At 38.9% G+C, this 17,516-nt stretch overlaps 1 protein-coding gene across 7 annotated transcripts; it reads left to right on the top strand.

Annotated features, from left to right (window-relative positions):
• Positions 1-8,457: 8,457 nt before the first annotated feature.
• Positions 8,458-15,858, top strand: LOC148039247 (uncharacterized). Of its 7 annotated transcripts, none has more exons than XR_015690385.1 (6): positions 8,458-9,232; positions 9,315-9,424; positions 13,179-13,708; positions 13,806-14,069; positions 14,244-14,735; positions 15,432-15,858. XR_015690385.1 is itself a non-coding variant. In XM_087675133.1 (2 exons), exon 1 carries the CDS (start codon positions 8,531-8,533, stop codon positions 9,194-9,196), a length of 666 nt encoding a protein of 221 aa, XP_087531259.1. In that variant the 5' UTR covers positions 8,458-8,530; the 3' UTR covers positions 9,197-9,232; positions 9,315-9,456. The 7 variants fall into 7 exon arrangements, 1 of the variants encoding a protein (XP_087531259.1); XR_015690383.1 differs by having other exon boundaries at positions 12,978-13,708; XR_015690381.1 differs by having other exon boundaries at positions 12,770-13,708.
• The last annotated feature ends 1,658 nt before the right edge of the window (positions 15,859-17,516 follow it).

The following is a 17,516-nucleotide window of genomic DNA, read 5'->3' as shown; positions in this document are numbered from 1 at the left end:
AACCAATCTATGGACCCGTGAGTAGATCAATTATTATGATCCATGCTTAAGCAATGAATCTCTGACAAGGAACCTGAAACCAACCAATCAAATCTAGTAAGAAACAATTTTAGTAGTCAAAATGGTAAGGCAATGGGTAAGGTGTGAATTTTAGCTATAAATAGATGCATGTGAGAATTGAGTTGTTGGTAAAATTAATACACAATAAGTAATTTTCTTTATCCAAAAGGAATTTATAATAATCTTTTCCCTAACATGTAGGAGTCAGAACAATGAGCAATTGAAAACATACCAATATTAGTCAAAGTTTCCCTTAATGAGGAAAAAAATATATTTTCTCCTTTGAAAATGGCCACTTTGGGCATCCAAGTGAACATATCTAAAGTGGAACAAATTTTCTTCAAAGGTTCAAGTAGCCTTGACCACTTCATCAATCACTTAGAGAACTGATAAGCAATTGTGAGCTAGCTAGCCTCATCAAAGTGTCCACCCATCCTATTAAATTCAAAACATGCAAAGCTATGATCTATGGTTAAGTAGAAAGAAAAAGCTTGAAGATGTAGTTCCACAGAAAGAATGGAGATCACTGGGAAAAATAGGAAAGGTCATTGAACTCATGCTCAAATTAGTTGATTGGGTTTGAAAAGAAAAATAGGTAGATACAACAAAACAACAAAAGTCGTAATAGTGTCCCTAACTTGGAAGGATCCCAACGTAGTTGGTCACACCAAAGAGAGTGTTCTTTATAAAAATAGGGGATGAATAATTGATGGCTCACCATAGAATCCTTCATCAACAACTAATGCATGGCCCCCTACCAACAAACTGTGCAAGGAAATAACCGAAAAACAATGAGCAACAAAAGCAGCTAAGAGAAGACATAGCCGGTGAGAAGGAACAAAGGCTGGTTGAGATGGTAGCGAGAATCTCCAAGTTAGGATTTGACAAACTAGAAGTTGGATGTGTAGAGCAAGAGGGGGAGGATCTCACTAAGGCTATACAAGCATCACTAGGGACCTCTAGCCAAGAACAAGTCATGACTATGATGGCTCTTGAAAAGGGAGAATCTAGCTCTAGGAAGGGTAAGGAAGAGCTAGATGAGTTGTAGGAAAATTATAGGAGCTTCATATAGAAAAAGAGAAATAAGTAGTAGAACTACAAGAACAATTTGAGGAAAAGGAATCACAACTCCAAGCAAAGAGAGAGCATATCGAAATGGCTAGAGCCATGTGGGACAAGGACATCCAAAAGGAGTAACAAGAAAAGAAGAGCCCTACAAGTAGAATTCCAAAACATTTGGCTAGAAAAAGAAAACCTTTTAAATGAGAAATTCCTAAAGGACATGAAGAAGAAGGAGACAGGCTTGCAAGTGAGAGCAAACTACCAATCAAAGGGAAGTAGCACTTCAAAAATAGCTCGAGTATAAAGAAGGTGCACCAAGAAAAAACTTGAGAATGTGCAATAAGCTACAAAGCATAGAAGATTGAGAATGAAAGGCTGTAGGAAGAAAATCTAGGATTGAGTCATGCACTCATTGAAAGTAAGGTGGTGATTTCCTAAGAAAAAGACAAAGTCCAACAAAAAGGGACCATCAATTACATCTTTTGAAATGAGAATAGTGGAAAAAAACCTTTGACACCCTACTCTAGGACATCATTAGTGAGTCAGGGCAAGCTACAATTTTTTTGGGAAAAAAGTGTTAAGATTACAAGGAGAGATGCTTCTCAAACGGTCCAATGATCTAGACAATGCCCTGTATGAAGAAACCCACTATAAGATCCAATTGGATGCTTACAAGTGTGTCATTGTCAAAAAATAGAAAATCTATAGGAAGGCAACCTCTAGAGCTTACATATCACTATCTAAAAATCCCAATGAGCTTAAGGCTGAACTAGGGATAGTGCAAAGCCTCTTAGAGGGGATAAAGCAAATCAAGGAGCAATGCTTCTTAACCATTGACCCAACAAGGTAGGAGATCATAAGGAACCTCTTGTAGAAGGGATAGAGGAAACAAGAGATAGAAAAGATGGATTAATTGAAGAAGAATCTTATCCCTCCCAATTTTGACTTTTGTGATCTACTTGACCTTCCCAATTTTGACTTTGGCAAACTAATGGAACACCCAATAAAAGAAACCTTAGAGCAAAAAGAAGCTTATGAAGCCATGATCAAGGAATTGAAAGCATAGCCTACAGAAGTTCATTAATCCCCCTCTTTCTCTAGAGCTTCTGGTTAACGCAAAGCATGTGAACCTTAAGGAAGCAATGTAAAAATACTAATCATAGCAAGAGCAACAACAATACAATGATATTTGACCTCAAGGTGGATGATGAAAACTAGTTCAAAGGGCTACTTTTCCCATGCACAACATGAACGCTCATCACAGCAACTGAAAGCATAGCGAAAAAATGGGCAAGGAAACTTGTTGTAGAAGCTTTCAAGAAATCTTCCCAAGTTACTAGAGGAAAAAGTAGACACGTCACCATGAAGTTGTGGGAACCAGGGCTACGACAACCAAAAGGGAGATACCTCATCTTGGAATATGACAAAATGGCTTAGCAAGCCTTTGTCTACTCAAGTAGAATTCCAAAGCTGAAACCACTCCACTACCCTTGTCCTCAGTGACATGGCAGGGAATACATAGAAGAAGATCATTGTAGATATAGCTTTCCCAAAATCACCAACATAAGAGCCATTGACAAGAAAAAGAATTGTTTGTTGCAACCACTTAACCTCAGCCCATCATTTTCCTTTGTTGTGAGAAGATTCACAAATTGCCCAAACCCTTCCTTTGTCACCACCTCAAACTATATTTGACTCCTCATTACTCTACTTTTGGTGCGTAGATCGAATGCTGTATGCTCGTGTAGTGAATGTCGGAAGGTCCCCAATAACAAAAGAACTCTACTTTTTGCACAAAACTCAAGGTAAAAAGCACGCACGACATGAACAAGAGACCAATTGGGTGCAATCTCCCCCCATGCCTTGTGTGAGCACTCCACAAAGCATGTATTTTATGTATTAATCATCTTCAAGCTCAAATAATAGCCCAAATTACAAAATAGCACACTTTTGGCTTTTGAGTTTGCTTTAGCACAAAATAGAAATAAAGCTAATGGGCGGGTGCCCAAAGAGTCAGGTGTACCCAATACAATGTCCAAATACAAATATCATAATCGTGGCCCCATGCGCATACAAAATAATAAATAAATATCCAATGCCTCAATAAATAAGCGAGACAAAATATAGGCGCCATGCCTAAGGTATGCGCCCATCAAAATATAAGTGATAACTCTAATACATGCTATCCTCCAATGCTTTCCTCCGCCACTGCTGCTATCTCTACACATCAACTGAAGCATTCACAATCGTTAGTAAAATAATACAATTAAACCGACAAAAGTGAATACCTAGTAGTCTTCAGCTACATAAATAAATCAACTGGTTAGAAATCAATCCTAACCTTAATTTATTACGAGTGCACACTCTAAACTCGTAAACGTTTATTAATTTAATATGTATTTTGCGAAATCACTCGCTATGGAATCACCCATGTGCACACTAAATTAATGAAACGCCCGAAAAGGATAGGCGTCCCCATCAACTTCTCGCATAAAGAATCCACTTTGTGTATGAGCCCCGATCTACAAAGTTTACAAAATCCACCGTAAAACCTCGCCGAATCCACCGTGAAATATGCCTCCTGGCATCAACTTTGGTAGCCAATCATGCCATATTAGGAGCGACTCCCACCCCTCTTTTTTTTATGTAAACATGGGAATTGACCAGGTGGTGAAGATAGGACTCCATCGTCGAGACACCATATTACCTCATTATATTGATCTACCTGAGGATATAGTTGATAGTCGGTTTGCACTATGTACACATACTTTCTACTCTGTATCGCCCCCGAAATTGCACAATTCAATGAAAGGATACATGGTCAACATGGGATGCCTTCAACATGTGCATATGTCATTTCCTAAGTAGTAGACCTACTTATCACTCCTCCTCATTTATTTTTCCAAAAAAAAAAGCACTAGAGTACATAGACAACACTAGGAGGTTACCCCCTACCCATTTTTGGCACATCATCAATTTAGGGCACATCAAGGGCAGGGTATCCACCCTATCCAACCCTCACCCTCATCATTTGAGCAACCCCCACGAAGCTCATCTTTTCCAATGACCAAAAGAGAGAAACACTGCCATCATGGGACTGCCAGTACATTAGGGGACGAGATAAAATATTAACAAGTTTGGAAGCATGAGAACATTACAACTACAATATTTTTTAAAAAGTTGCACCAATTATGCAAAGCCTTATGTTGATTCTCGGAGAGACACGCTTTCCCTCTTGTGCACATTAGAATTTATGTATAAAAGTGTTTATTTTGAATGGAAATGATTATTCTTGTGTGTGCAACTTTACTCCTCTACCTTCTTGCTCCAAGTCTTGCATTAGAGAGAGTGTGTGTAAGAGGTGAGGGACAAGGAGAGTGAAACCTCTAGCCTTATCTCTAGTACTCTCTCATGCCCACCATGATTCCTCTTGAGTGATGAGGGTTGTAGAGAGCTAAGGGGGCAATGGAGTGCTCACTTGGATCATGGAGCTAGGACTTGCAACCTTCTTGGTAGGAGGCATGCAACCCTATGCTTGATACATCAGTTTTTTTTTACCCACATACGAGTGACTAGGTAAGAGCTAGTCTATGATGCATGCATTCAAGCTCTTGAAGGAATAAGAGTGTGCCCATCGGCCCCAACATGTTGTTGAGCATGTGGCACAATAGATAAAGATGAAGGATCAATATTAGGAATGGGAAAAGGTATGCATTGAGATAAGTTCCTCCTTATTTCAATAAATACTACAAACAACTCCTATAGGAGAAAGTTGCAATCAATGCTGGTAGGTAAGATAAGCAGTGGCCCAAATCTATCAATGGTGACTAGAATGTGAATTTAGGGGAGAATGATCATTTGCATGGTAAAGGAACAAACAAATTTTTACAAGGAGAGGAAGAATTGAGAGCTTTGTAGTTTTTTTAGTCTATGCAAGAATCAATTGATATTGCTATTGCCTTTGGCAAAGGAGGAACTAACCAACAAAAAGGGGAGCACTAGAGAACAATGTGATAATTAGATATGGCTTATGGAAATGATGGTGCATGGTGGAATTCCATCAAATTGAAATTTTGGTTTAACCCATGAGGTCACCTCTTCTCATTAGTATTCTATTCAATTCTCATTTTGCCCACCAATCAACATTGGCACAAGTGGTAGTCCTCCCTTATTCAGACTTAGCACATCCTTCTTGGATTCCCCATCCTTTTGATGAAGATGAAACATGTTTAGAATGAATCTAATATGTCATATACTAACCCAACCAAAGCATGGATAGAAAGTAATAGAGTTGTAATAGAGCCAAACAAGAAGTATGGTAGATTTTCTACTTGTCAATTGTATGCTAAGTTGTCATGGATAATGCTCCTAGAGCTCCCGGGGGGTCCACTAGGGTTTACCGTATGGTACCACATGAGTGTAAGGGAGGGGAGTTATTTAAGGGAAGGAAGGTACATTTTATAAGGTAAGGTCCCAAAAATGGGGGGTAGATAAGGGGTATTTCATATATTTCTTGCACGTAGGTGACGTCTCCTTATTACTACTAGTGAATCCCCCATGCTAGAGCTAGACTAACTCTTGTATTTGTTTTATGTTATGCTCTAGATGATGCTCTATTGCACTATTTGCTACAAGAGATGGAGCTATTCCTCAAAGCTCAAGAGACCTATTGGATTCAAGTTACAAAAACAAAATTGAAAGCTAGGTGGGAGGTGGAGAAAAACACTCCAATAGCCTCTATTTTAATGCCCTAAAGAAAAAATGAAAAAAGGATGGATCATTTCTATAGACGAGGATCAACAAGAAATAATGTGTCTAACAAAGAGAAGATTTTGGAGGCCTTAGAGGTCACCTTGTAGCAATAGTAGGAAATGCCTTCGAGAATCCATGTGATATGAACATAGAGTCCAAGCCTTCTTTTAGGGGTATGGTAGAAGGCTTTCTAGAAACTAGGTAGCTAATACTTAAAGTCCCTTTCACTATGGAGGAGCTAGGCTTTGCTTTAATACATGAAGGATTGCAAGTCCGTAGGATTGGATGGGATGCCTGCTAAGATTTATAAGCGTATGTGGGAAAGCTATTGCAAAGACTAAAATGGATATCAATCAATGGCATCAAAAAAGAAATGATGCCACTAGAAGTCAATGTAGGGAGGAAATTGATCCCAAACAGGACTAATAAGCACCCCTACGCTTTATGGTGGTTATAGACCCACTCCATAAATTGGATTGGCTAGTTTAGCATGAAGTCATTAGACCATTAACACTCTTGGAAGATTAATTCACCTTGCATTTCTTTATAGATGACTACTCAAATATGAATCAAGGTGAGAAAGATTATGTTAATGTTTTATTGGAGACATTATGAGAGTTCTCCTTTCATTTGGGGTTACCCACTCAATTGAAACAAAACTAAATTGTTAAACATCATCCTACCAGCATGGTTAGATAGATATGGATTTAAGATTATTAGGAAAGGTGAGATCTTCAAGTACTTGGGCTGTCCTCTTCGCCTAGGCCTCACACGGTTCAAGAAATTCCAACAGTTCTCTAACAAAGTTAAGACTAAAGTATCCAAGTGGGTATAGAGCATATAATCCTTTGGAGGAAAGGTGATGATATTGGGATCCATGCTTATTTCTAGCATTATCTTCATTGCTTCAATTCTAGCCTTCTTTATGACATGCTGGGATGACTTAGAAAATATTTTTTGATCATTCATGTGGTCCAAATAGTGAAGACAATGATAGAACTCTATCTCCTAAGATGTAGTAAGTAGTTTGACAATTTATTACCACTTTCTAGCTGCTAGTAAGCAATTGGAGTAAGCTTAGTTGGGAGGACTTGATGTTTCCCAAAGGACTATAAATTAAAGCTAAAGGTTTGGAAGCTATTTAATTGATCATCTATTTTACTAAAAATCTATCATTTAAGATCTTGAGTGGTTTGGGCACCAAGAGGGGAGGGGTGACTCCAATTTGTTCTACAGTCTATATGGCTTGTTGATGGTGCCTATCAAGACAACTTCTCATCAATCTTATGCAAACCAAAGCTTTCTAAAAGCATTCATGATAAAGCTTTGAGAAGGTGGAAAGACACGGGGGAACTTGCTCAATTGCAAAATAGTGAAGAGTCTCAACATAAGTTGTGATTGAATCATGAGGAGATGCAATGTTTGACTATGGTAGTGCATGGTAAAGAAGAGGAAGAATTGACTAACCTCCTCTTTTAAGATATTTCAACTCAACCTAATAAGATGTGTCAAAATTGAGAAGGGCAAAGTTCTTTTCGAGAGCTACAAAAGGGATGATTTTGGTAATCCATAGGATTAATTGGCTGCTTACGAAGGTTCAAGAGTAATGGAGGAGGTTCTATCCATGAACCTTTTTAGGACTTTGAAGAGGAGGATAAGGTTGGTACGGTCTAGTCCACCCTCCAGACATTTCAATCCTATGTTGTGGAAGACTGTCATGAACAAGTGGCCGACTAGGGAGAGAATCTCCAAGTTTGGCAATATCTCCCCGCTTTGCAAGGTGCGTAAGAAATGCCAAAACAGTCAAATACCTTGTTTTGGGACTGCATTGAGGTTAAAGGTGACCGGAACGCCATGAGCAAGTGCGTGGAGAAGGCAGGGCTCCAATGTCGCAGTGATGCGAACACTACCTTTTTGGAGACTATGAACAACTACATGATACTAAGATGTCTCTTTGGAATGTCATCCGAGCTGTTATGATTAGGGCAATTTGGTCTTATAGGAGTACCAAATCATTCTAAAGAAGAACTAACGATTTCAAAGTCTTTTTTCTTTTTTGTAAAACTGCATTTCTGTCTGTTTTCAAAGGTCTGGGCTAGAGGTCCACTATTTGTAGAGCCTTCTACAAAGCCGTCGAGCATTATAACTGTTATGTCTCACTTAGAAGCATCTGCTTTTGTGGATGATGTAAATATTTTTTCATTAATGTAGACCGCACTATATAGAAAGTGTGCACGCGATTAGCTGTTTTAATCAAGGGAAGACGTGCGTAACTGAAAATGCGATTACGGCGGTCTTATCACGGCGCAGTATTTAAGCTTTACGTTTTTTATGTACCACCGGGTCCCTGCTTAGATTGACATCCATGCACACACGGCATATTAACAATTCTTATGAGTTTCGAAGTGTTTAGCTTTGCTATGGGATAGATAAAAGTGGTGCAGGCGCTAGCATGGTGGCGGTCGCCATCGTCATGTTGCGCCCGCACTCACCTCGCTGAGTAGATCTAAAAGCAAAGTGGAGTTGCGTGCGAATGCGGGACAGCGTATAAGTTGGCTATATAAGCAGCGCTTCTTCGTGCATTCGTAATCACCCCACTACAATACAAGCTTCTTCGATTAGGATCAGCAGTAGTAGTGCTTCACATATAGTTCCCATGGCGTCGAGTCAGCGGTTAGTGTCGATGCTGCTGGTTGCAGTTGTCGTTATGGCAACGGCTGCCAGCAGTAGCTGGGCAGCTCGCGAATTAGCTGAGGAGGCAGTTGCGGTGGAAGCAAAGCCACAAGACACGGAGGCCGGAGGATATTACGGGGGTGGAGGTCACCACAGCTACGGAGGGGGTGGCCATGGCGGTCACTGGGCGCAGCAGCAGCCACAAGACACGGAGGCTGGAGGGTATTATGGTGGTGGAGGTTATCACCACGGAGGCGGAGGAGGCTATCACCATGGTGGGGGCTGGCAGCCCCAAGACACGGAGGCTGGCGGGTATTATGGCGGCGGAGGTTATCACCACGGAGGCGGAGGAGGTTATCACCACGGTGGGGGCTGGCAGCCGCAAGACACGGAGGCTGGAGGATATTACGGCGGGGGAGGCTATCACCACGGAGGCGGAGGAGGTTATCACCACGGTGGGGGCTGGCAGCCGCAAGACACGGAGGCTGGAGGATATTACGGCGGGGGAGGCTATCACCACGGAGGCGGAGGAGGTTATCACCACGGTGGGGGCTGGCAGCCGCAAGACACCGAGGCTGGAGGGTATTACGGTGGTGGAGGTTATCACCACGGAGGAGGAGGCTATCACCACGGTGGTGGTTGGAACTGAGCAGTGAAATAATGGAGGGCTCAGGGCATATATACGGTACGTACGAATAAGTACAGTCAGTACTCTCTCTCTCTGTATCGTACTCATACGCCATTACCGGTCCTCATGCTTCTTGCAGGCTGCCCAGCCCCAACAGGTCGCACCACCGACTACTCTTAGACGCGGCTTAGACTCTTCGATCCTCTAAAGGGAAACTCCTGCAATCCTGCATGCATGTATCTATAGTAGGTGCGTCAATAAAAACGAATGCATTCCATCTCTCTCTCTCTCGCTATATATATATATATATAACCGATTATATATATGTATTACCGATTTTATATATATATATATATATATATATATATATAATCGGTAATAAACAAGCGGCTTGGGATCACTACTTTGAGAGCTTGAGACGTGCATACGAAATAAATAACTAAGTTAAACGGAAATAGTCGTAATTAACACGTTTGCCGAAAAATTAACAACCATCTAGCATCAAGAATGACGCCTGGAATTCCACAACTCATAATGCTCAAACATTCTTTTTGGTGAGCGATGCCAATTCTCGAAGTGTCAGATAAGAATTTCTTTGAATCTCTGCTCTGAAGGCTCGAATGCCAAAGAACATTACAAAGGACGCACCACACCATGTCGCTCTTTGATGGTCTGCAGTTCAAGCTTCATCTACCTCTACGTGTACAGACTCCAGAGACGCTGCACAACATCAGATGAAAACTGATGACTAATAAGTATAGCTTGCATTCTTAATAAGCGAGGATTGCGTGTTTATTGAGAATGCATTGGACAATGATATGCTTTCACTACCACATGTGGATATAATACAGATAAAAAACAAGACGCAAATAAGCATGAAAACACTCAGCTCCGTCATCGGAATAACCGTTGGTATTAGCTTCGGTCTGTGTACGCCGGTATAAGCATCAGAAATACCTATCGGTGTAAGTGTCAAAGAATACTTCGTAACATACCGACACTTTTTAAGACTAATATTCCGACGGATAAATAGGAAAAAATATGGACGCTTATGTCGGAGGGAAAAAGAAGTAGAGATACGAACGCTTCCAGGGCCCAAATCCATGTTACGCTAGATGTCATAAGAAACTTCTACTCATTCCTTACATAGTAATAAAAAAGGGAATTTCTTATCCATTCCCTAGTTAATAATATGCATAAGTAGGGAAAGTAAATGATAGGAAAAATAGAACATTTCTTAGTTAGAGGAAATTCTTACATAGGAAATTTCCCAATGCAAGAAATTTCAGATGTGATACCCTAGTTTCTCTAGCTAAGAAATGTTTTGTTTTTTTTATAATTTACTTTTCTTACTTATGTGTATTTTTAACTAGGAAATTGATAGGGATTTCCCTTTTTCTTCCTATTTGGCCTATAAATATATTATGATTATATAATTAAAGTTGTTTGGTAGTTATCATACATATACATGCATATCCTAAGACTAAAATCTTAATAAATTGTAAGCCTAATTGATGCACATGAAACTCACTCTTTAGGAAGGGGTGACTCTTCTAGGTTCATAGTGTGAGGTACTTCGTCTAATAAACATAGAGGAGTGTTCTAATAGAGTCAATCAATATTCATGTCCATACACATCACACCTAGTCTTGCCTGGGAAACAATAGACTTGGTTCAGCATGGAAATCCCGATTGTACTTATACGTAAAGCATGGAAAGGTCACCCTTGACCACAATCTAAGATCCAGCTAAGAAAGGTCACTTTGCAGCCAACCAAAGGCGAGAGTAGGGCTAACATCACACTTTGTTCAAGGAGAGTAAGCGACATGAGAGAATGTAACTCAATCCCTCTATCTATAAGGCAAATCTGAGCTTTTACCCCTAAAATGGTGTTAATCTTGATAACTATCTTTTCAAAAGTCGAGGGTAATATACGAGACAATTATATTTAGTTTTAGAAAAGCTACCCAACTTATCTCGTCCAACTAGCCATAGTGATCAATTGTCAAGATGGAGGCCTCTAATTTTTCTCATTGGGCCCGAGTTTTCTTTAAGCTATTTAATTAGTAGATCATGCTACTACACTATTGAAGTATACAGAAACATTATTCTTTTATTATCCCATTAAATAGGGGCCATTAACACAGCCTTTAGCAATAGATATTTTTAAAAATAATATTTGATTTTATATAATATATACAAAAATCATCACACTCTAGAGTGATACAAAATTCATCTCTTAATAGAAAAGACAACCGTCCAACAACTTAGGATAGGAACTTCCAACTTCGCAAGTTTAGCAATAGATATTTTTAAAAATAATATTTTATTTCATAAAATTAAAAAAAAAACATCACACTCTAGAGTGGTACAAAATTCATCTCTTAATAGAAAAGGCAACCGTCCAACAACTTAGGATAGGACCTTCCAACTTCGCAAGGTTAGGCTGTCGGGGAGGGGGGGAGAGGGGGGGGGGGGGGGTTTCATTATATGTATAGTCTCTATATTACATGTATTTAGGGGCTATTTATAAACACCCCAGTTTGTGTTTTTTTCTTGAATAAAATACACATTTTCTATTCGATCTATAAATAATACATTTATATGGTGCCCTTTTGTAAGTTAAAAATTAAAATGGTATTGGAGAAATCTCTTATGTTGAATGCATGTGATATACACATACATTAATAAGTGGTTCCCCCACGGTTGTGCTTTATGTGATCTCACACCTTCATGAACAATAGAAAATTGAGTAGTTCAAAGTCTCACTAAGCTTTCCTAAGTCTCTAGAGCCATTCCACATAACGAGAGAACTTACCCTCAATCCTTTGCCCTCCCATGCATTTTAAGTGATCCATAAATAAAAAGTACCCACCTCTCACAAGAGCATTGGACCCCCACCTATAATTGAGTTTCTTAGTATCCCCAATCCTAGTATTCTAGCTGACAAACTTGCAGCCAAATGGATTGCAAGAAGCATCTTAAGAAAAGAAGAAGACTGGATAACTTTGCTTAAGGCAGCCACTAGCAAATTTCATGTAGAGGGTTGTCCAAAATGGAAAGGCTTATAATAACTATTTGTCCAATCAAACTAAAAGCTAAAGATTACTCTCCTTTGGCAAAAGGTCCCTGGGAGGCTTGGTTCAAGTACAAGAGTCTGTTAATCCCCTCTTCCCATCCCAACCTCACCCTACCCTGGAGTTCCAAAGACTCCATCTGGTTCAGCTTCTTTCAGGGAGCCATTCCAGATAATCATATTAACTTAACCCACAAGCTCTTCAAGAAAGGCATTAGAAGTTGGAGGGGCATTTGGGATTCAGCCCTAAAAAGGTAGATGACTGGAACACAACTAAAACAGAAATTCAAATTAAAAAGACAGGAACTGGAATTGATAACTGAAAGGGTACTCTTGTCGGGACCTAATATGTCTACAATGATTAATCTTAATCACCACTTCAATTACAGGGGAATCTGTTTTATGGGGGACAAACCTCTTCTACTCCCTACAGACCTATTAGAAAGCAGTGCTCCTCTTTCTTTTAAACTAAATAACAGATGGCATATTAATTGGTTAGTAGTATAGTGGAATTATAGGTTCGGTAACATTTGGGCTCCCTCAATCCAACCAAAGTTGTCTTGTCTAATGTGGCTCATTACTCTCAAAAGCCTTTGGACTAATGAGAGAGCACTCAAAGTTGGTCTGGGGAATGGACTTTGCCTAAGGTGTGGCCAACAGGTAGAATCAATCCCTCACATATTCCTTAACTGCCTCAAAAATTCTAACATTTGGTATTTCATGCAGGTCCTTGTCATCAAGTATCACCCCACTAAACTCACTTGGAAGGAGTTATTACTCAGGGAAATACATGGACTCCCTCCCACAATATGGAATTGGATCAGAAGTTATTACCTGTGGAACATATGGATAAGCAAAAACAAGAAAACATTTGAAAATACTGATTTGGATCCTATCAATGGTCTTAAATTTTATATTTGTTTCCAGGTTGAGAAAGATGCAACAATAATTCTCAAGCAGCATGAAGACAATATGAAGGAGGGACTAGGGAAAGCATTTTCCACTGTGGATGTGGCGGCCATACTGCTGGACATCAAGAAGAAGACTGAATAATAATGATGTAGATATGAATCTTAGGATAAACATCTTGACATCTGATGCTTAAGTTCAGACCTATTATGGTCTATATTTTGTAATGTTGTTAATATGTACTCTCAAGTCAAGGTAACTTCCGTGTTTTGAAGCAACGCCCCCTTAAACAGCTGTAAACCTTTTGATATATTTTAATACAACTTTAAAGCTTTCATTAAAAAAAAAAAAGAGATTCGTGCTGCTGATTTTCAACAAGTGCTTTAAATTTTTTGAAGTGGGACAGTACTAATGAACTGGTTTTATTTCGTAGGAAAGCAACGCCGGTGAAGCGGGTGTAGTCATCAATAAACGTAATAAAGTATCTATTAAACTGGAAGGATTTGACAGGGAACGACCGCATAAATCAGAATGAATGAGCTGACGAGGTCTACTAGACCGACATCTATTAGGGGAAATTTTTTGATTCGAAAATTTTCCATAAATACATCCTTCGCATAATGCTAATTGGCTGTGTTTTTGCAGGGTAAAATTTCGAACTAAAGCCTTATTACCATGTGTTTCATGGTGGCGAGATTTAAGTGACTAAGGCGATAGTGCCAAAGAAGAGCAGAATAAGGGGTGTTAGTTCTATGAAAGGCACTATGTACTTCACGACTAGGTTGGCTGCGACCAAGGGGATACAAACGTCCAATCTTGGGTCAAGAAATGACATATGTACGACCATTTCAAAGGCGATGGCAAATTAAACAATGATGGCCAAAAAATTCAACGGATGTACCAAGAGAGGTAATTTTACTAACAAAAAGAAAATTTTTGGCTAAATTAGGAACATGATAAACGCTGGAAAGTATGACAATGTTTCCATTAGGAAGTTCAATGCGGGCTTTACCAACACCTATAGCTCGTTGTACGCTTTTGTTGCCAAAGCAAACATCAAATGGTTTTTCTAAACGTTTGTAGGATGAAGATACAAAGAATCGGAAGTCAAATGGCATGTGGCGCCCGTGTCAACAATCCAAAAATCGAAAGGGAGAGAATCTTGAACATGGAGGGCAAGAAAAGCAACGAAAGCATCCTCACTGTAAAAATAATCATAATCAGATTGAGTACTTGGAGTGTTTGATTGCGATGGAGAGGACTCGGCTGAGTCACTTGCACAATAGGCTTGTTTATGGTAAGATGATTTGGAAATTTATCTCTTTCTATTCTAACAGTCCTTGGCAAGATGGCCTTTGCAATGAGGCTTGCTAAGCCTAAAAGTGGAAATGGATTTTCGCCCCTTTGCAAGTGGTCATGTTTTTGGATGAGCAGAACAGGAGGAAGAGGATGCAACGGTAGTACTGTTGGCATGTCAATGGCTGCAATTAGTAAAGCAACAAAATTGCTTGTACACGGTTGGGGAGGTGAAGACCAGCGAGAAGAACATTGTTAAGTTGGAAATGCCACTGCTGCGTGAGCTTCTCAACATCTTGATCTTCAGTCATGTTAAGTTTAATCAAATTTTTGAGGTGATTAACATGGCTGCCAACATCAGTAGGTTCATAGGTATCTTTCAATTGTTTCCAAATTGCATTGGATGTAGTCAAAGTACGAATTAATTGTTTTTGGGAATCATCCATGTGTAGGAGTAATTCCAAGTGCGTGATTAAATCTCGCGCTTCCCAATCATGAACATCATCTGCAGAAGCCTGATTGGGATTTGGGAAAACTTCAATGCCATCAACGATGTATAATAAATCCATCTTCTTCAAGACTATCTCCATGGTCATTCGCCAAGGTTGATAATTGCGATCGGTTAATTTATCAATCTTGTAGGTGCATTATATAGTAGCCGCTTGCACCATGGTGATTAGGCATGGGAAGCAGGACCAAAAGGAAAAGCACCAACCTAGTTATTCAGGTTCCTGGGCCTAGCTCATTGATACCATGTAGAAAAAGAGAAGAGAGAATACACAATACAGACAGGCTCTTGCTTAGAGATTTTGAAATGAAGAACCGATTGATTATTCGTGAAAGGAGAAGTTATACAAAATGTCACGTGACTATTTGTCACGACATTTGCCTTACAGTGTTTGCCTCTTCGGTAGATAAACATAGTTTAATAATAACTTTTATTTATACAATTAAAAATATCTATTTTGGGTGCAGTTATTTTTCGTCAGAAGAATGAAGTACGAGCCTGATTGGCAAAGGCCTCATTTATGAGAGAAGTAAAGCCCAAGCACTATGTAACTTGATCAGCAAACTTGAACGCAAGGCAACGAGTTAAAAGCATCAAGCTATAGGAGTTCATGAAGGCGTGGTTCCTTCACTGTGAGTTGGATGAAGCGGCATTTACAAAGGCTACATGCATTGTTTTTGTTCACCACCTCTCCATATCTTCCTCTAAACCTCTTTCTTACTCACTTAAATCAAGACTACAAAGGCTTGCTTTTGTCCCTCTCCATTTGTCCTAACTGATTTCCAAACATTGAGTTGATGTATCACCTTAGGTTGCTGATGGTATTTGCATGTGCGAGTCGAAACAACATCTCATACTCTTGTTTAATAAGAAAAAGGCAACACTTTGGAGTAATGACTTGTCTTATAGAGAGTAATTAAGTAAGGAAGATAAGAGTTCCACACAATTGTGATGTTGCTTTTGGTTTACTATAAAGTTAGTTCATGTTGGAGAAGATTCCTTAGATGTTCATGATGGAGATATTCTCATGCGATAGTTTGATTTTATGTTTAAAGAAACAAAAACTATGCAACTACTTGTAGTTCCGCTCAATGTCAAAACTTATGCAATTGAGATTTGGGTTTTGATGAGAATTTGAGTATTGGAGTAGAGTTTAGTTGAGGGCTAATTTCTAGGAGTTTTTATATGTGTTTTCAATTTTGCTTATGTACCTTTGGATAGCGTTTGAAACTTGGAGTTACCATAGCTTCTCACCCTTCCACTCTTGAACCATCTTCACAAGACCCCGCATCTTTCTCGTATTTGCACACAACTCCTTCCAACATTGAGGTGAACGCCATTGAAGCAACTAGGATAAAGATTTGGTTATGATAGGTTATTGGGATTAAAATGTACTTTCTCTACAAGATGTATAGTAGATACTTAGAGTATTCTTTGCAAATAATTGAGCTTGGATATGGAGATCTAGAATTCACAAGGAACCTTTTAGAAACATATAGGAGGTTAGTTGAATTGTACAAGCAACAACATGTAAAGCTAGAAGAGGATGCTAGAAGAATGCAAGAAGCTTACTTTCCCCTTCTAACAACCCCCTATTGACAAATTTTGCAAGCATTGTCATATTCTTAGGCATGTAGTGAAATGAGAAAAACCACATAGAAACATACCTTAACACACAATATGTGACCATACTAAGGAAATCTCCATCCCGTGGAATCACACAAATAGTACACAAACATATATTTATTATTTCATAGTATCGAGATTTATCTAATCATTCCGTTTCTCTCAAGACCCCATTCTTTGTAACTTTTCTAAAAAAAAATTATATGAATACATTCACAAATTTAATTATTATAATAGCAAGCACACTAATCAAGCATTTGAAAAATACTTTTTTGATTTTTTCTTAGCAAGAATGCTTTATATACATGTATACCATTCATTTTTTAAATTCTCAAATAAAACAAGACTTGTCATAGAATATTTTATAAAACCATTTTATTTTTAATTATTTCAACATCGCTTAGGCAATCCGTTGACACTCTACACAACCACTAACAATCACCTTCATGCTTCTTCACTCCATTGCTTGCATCACATCACGCTTCGACATCCCTCTCATTTTATATGAATACCCACTATAAGAAGAGATAAGGAGGAGAGAGAAATACTAAAAACTAATACTTTGATAGAATGCATCATTTCAAGCACTACTTGCGGCTATGGAGAGTGAAGAAAATAAAGGAATCACAGCCAAGAATGCTTCTCTCCTTAAATAATTACAAAATCTAAATTTCATGAAGAATGAGGTGTCAAAAAATACACTTTCTCCCAATTGTGACAAGTTTTGAGTTTTTCACCTTCTTAATCACTAATTTCTATTTATCTAGTTCACTTCTTATGCATTCACATTGTTGACAAAGTGAGTATTTAAAATTCGAGAAGCAAACAAGCTCATGTTCAAGATCTCAAGGTATAATCACGTTCCTCGTATCATTTTCTATTGACCTGGCCTTTGGACATTGTTTCTAGCCTTTAGATCAAGCAAC

This window comes from Lygodium microphyllum, chromosome 3, assembly GCF_053477565.2.
Source record: "Lygodium microphyllum isolate KBCC chromosome 3, Lygodium_microphyllum_v1.1.10, whole genome shotgun sequence".
In the NCBI taxonomy this organism is placed as follows: domain Eukaryota; kingdom Viridiplantae; phylum Streptophyta; class Polypodiopsida; order Schizaeales; family Lygodiaceae; genus Lygodium; species Lygodium microphyllum.
Note: the sequence above shows the minus strand (reverse complement) of the source record. Positions and strands in the feature narration are given on the sequence as shown.